This window comes from Octopus bimaculoides, chromosome 10 (genome assembly GCF_001194135.2).
Source record: "Octopus bimaculoides isolate UCB-OBI-ISO-001 chromosome 10, ASM119413v2, whole genome shotgun sequence".
Classification (NCBI taxonomy): domain Eukaryota; kingdom Metazoa; phylum Mollusca; class Cephalopoda; order Octopoda; family Octopodidae; genus Octopus; species Octopus bimaculoides.
This window is the reverse complement of record NC_068990.1, coordinates 90,469,472-90,472,069: the sequence shown is the minus strand read 5'-3', so window position 1 is coordinate 90,472,069 and position 2,598 is coordinate 90,469,472. Positions and strand designations below refer to the sequence as shown.

Sequence of the window (2,598 nt, the reverse complement as noted above, 5' to 3'; positions counted from 1 at the left end):
CACATGGTCAAGATTAACGTGAGTTATTTAGACATTAACAAATTTATTAGAATATTTAGCTGAAGATCAGAATAGAGTATTCTTTACTCTTAACTGTGAAACGATCGTACTAAATTAACTAAAGGCAGGTGGTTTTTTTACTCTTCTCTACTGTTTTTTGTTCTGTGTGTATCAAAAATATCGCTATCAATCTGGAGTAATAATTTGTAGTTTTGAAATCAGTAGTTCTTTGACTGCTATTTCTGAATTCTCAGTATGTTGGAGAAGCAGGTTACTGTCAATCCCTATATATTTATGATTATATATTTATGATTATATATATATATATATATATATATATATATGCAGTTTTTGTGTAGTATGAAGTAATAATGATATTCCAATGAGAGTGTGTTACTTCTTTAAAACATTTGGAATCCATAAAATGTATTGCAGTTATGCTGTTATTAACTCGAGTCTTAGTAAATGGTATCCAATCTGGAGTTTCTGTTGGGTTGAGGGTCATTTAAAAGAGAATTTTCTACAATTTCTATCTGGATTAGATTTCAAATGAAGGCCTCTTCATTGTCTCACTACGTTTGCTTCTACTTTTACCTTTCGCTGGTTCTTGGTGACAGCTTGTACACTGCTGGTGTTTTCATTTTGTTTGTTTGATGCTGTTGACCTTAATATTGTTTTTGTTGTCTAGTTCTGCTGTTGCTGTCGCCACCATTGCTCTTTTTGTCCCTTTTCCTTTTAAATTGTTGTTGCCTTTGTTGTTGTTGCTGCTCTTGTTGGGGTTGTTGATGGAGAAGTTGTTGCTGCCGTTCCTGTTTCTTTGGTTCTCCGTCCTGTATTTATTATTGAATTAAATCATTTCTTCACCATCAAGTATGAACAGACATATATAATAATAATGCGAAGCAACACCGTCCGGGAATACACAAATAACACAGAAGTGAGATTCTTATCGGAGATAACAATATGAAAATAAAATCAAAATCAAATAAAACCAAATAAGATCAAGACGCTGGTAGCAGCGAACAGTAAGAACAAAATACAACAAGAAAGAAGAGGGGCTTAAAGAATCTCTGAGAAAAAATATATTCAAGTATTAGCTTTAATGTCCGACATCTTTGCAACGATTGGCTGCTCAAATAAATAAATTTACAAGTGACTGGTCTGTCGTTAGTGATTTAATTTCGATAATGAATACGAAAACGTTTGGATGGACAGATCGATAACTTACACAAAACGACTTCTTTTCTTCTATTATCTAAAAGTTTTAGAGCGTTGTAAGAACTGAATTGTGTTATTTGAGGGTGGACGCAGCAGCCATCTTTTCACTTAGTATATTCTATTTTATATAGGTAATGTGCAAACAGCTGTAAACTACTATCAGTGAAAGAGGGTTTCGTCCCTAAGGTACAAATCCAATGTCTCGTGGAGAATGGATCGACATTTATTTATTATATTGGAATTGGTGATCAATAGCCATATTGGTTACAGGTTTCTGACGAAACAATCACTGGTCGACTGCGATTCTGAAAGCGAGAGTGACAAGGGAGTAGCTTCGCTTCATTCGATTGAAAAATAAATATCTCAAGAGACTTCGCTCCTAAAACGCCCGTATTTCTTTTTTCCCGCCGTTGTTTATAAGTGAGAAAGACACGCAGCGACACGCACGCGCGCACACACACACACACACACACACACACATATACATATGGATAACCAACTTAAAAACATACTTATTTGTATTTGTGCGTGATGAATGCGTGTGCATGCATGCACGCATGCCTATGTGTATGTATGTGTGTATGTATGTATGCATACATTCATTTATATATATATATATGTGTGTGTGCGCGTGTGCGTGTGTGTGCATGTGTGTATTTATATATATGTATGTTTAGGAATATCGGTCACTAAGAAGGATTAACAAATGATTGAGATGCCTCGTCATCGAACTCTCACCTCGGATTTTCTCAGAAAGAGATTTCCTTTGAAACTTCCATGTCTCAGTCAAAATTTTAATTGAAAAATTAAATTTTATATTCTATTTGCACATAATGAGTGCCCCCCCCCCCATTAATGGTTTGCAATATTCGAGCGTTATCGTACATAAAATATACGCTCATCATAGTCGTTCACCATCCCTCTATATATATACGTCACTGAAAAGCATTTGTACTCATTAAAAGATATTTTACATATATTTCATATTTTTGTGAAAGCCTTTTCACATCACTACAACTTGAAATTCATAAGATATTCAATTCTATAGCTCATATGTAGTTTCGTACACATATCTGGTTTTGCATCAATGATACATGTTCCTTACCAAGATATCTTTTCATATCAATCTCACATAAAACCTTTGATCTCATTACAGGCGACAATATTATTGATAGACATGAGTATAGTACCGTGTACACATCCTACGGCATTCTCAAGTCTGACTGCGAGGCTGCTTTTGATACTCTCTCTGATGTAAGTACAATTTTGTGTTTTTATAATCTTTTATCAGTGTCTTTTTTACTACTGATTTCCTCTTTCTCCTTGTGAATATGCATACATACATACAGATATATATATATATATATATATATATATATA

General features: G+C 34.0%; 1 protein-coding gene across 1 annotated transcript in view; it reads left to right on the top strand.

Moving 5' to 3' along the window:
• The window catches only part of LOC106869419 (sarcoplasmic calcium-binding proteins I, III, and IV), a 70,351-nt gene that overhangs the window by 59,431 nt on the left and 8,322 nt on the right, over window positions 1–2,598 (top strand). Inside the window, exon 6 of the mRNA XM_014915151.2 lies at window positions 2,375–2,472. Within this exon, the coding sequence (XP_014770637.1) occupies window positions 2,375–2,472 (98 nt within the window). The remainder of the gene's footprint in view (window positions 1–2,374; window positions 2,473–2,598) is intronic.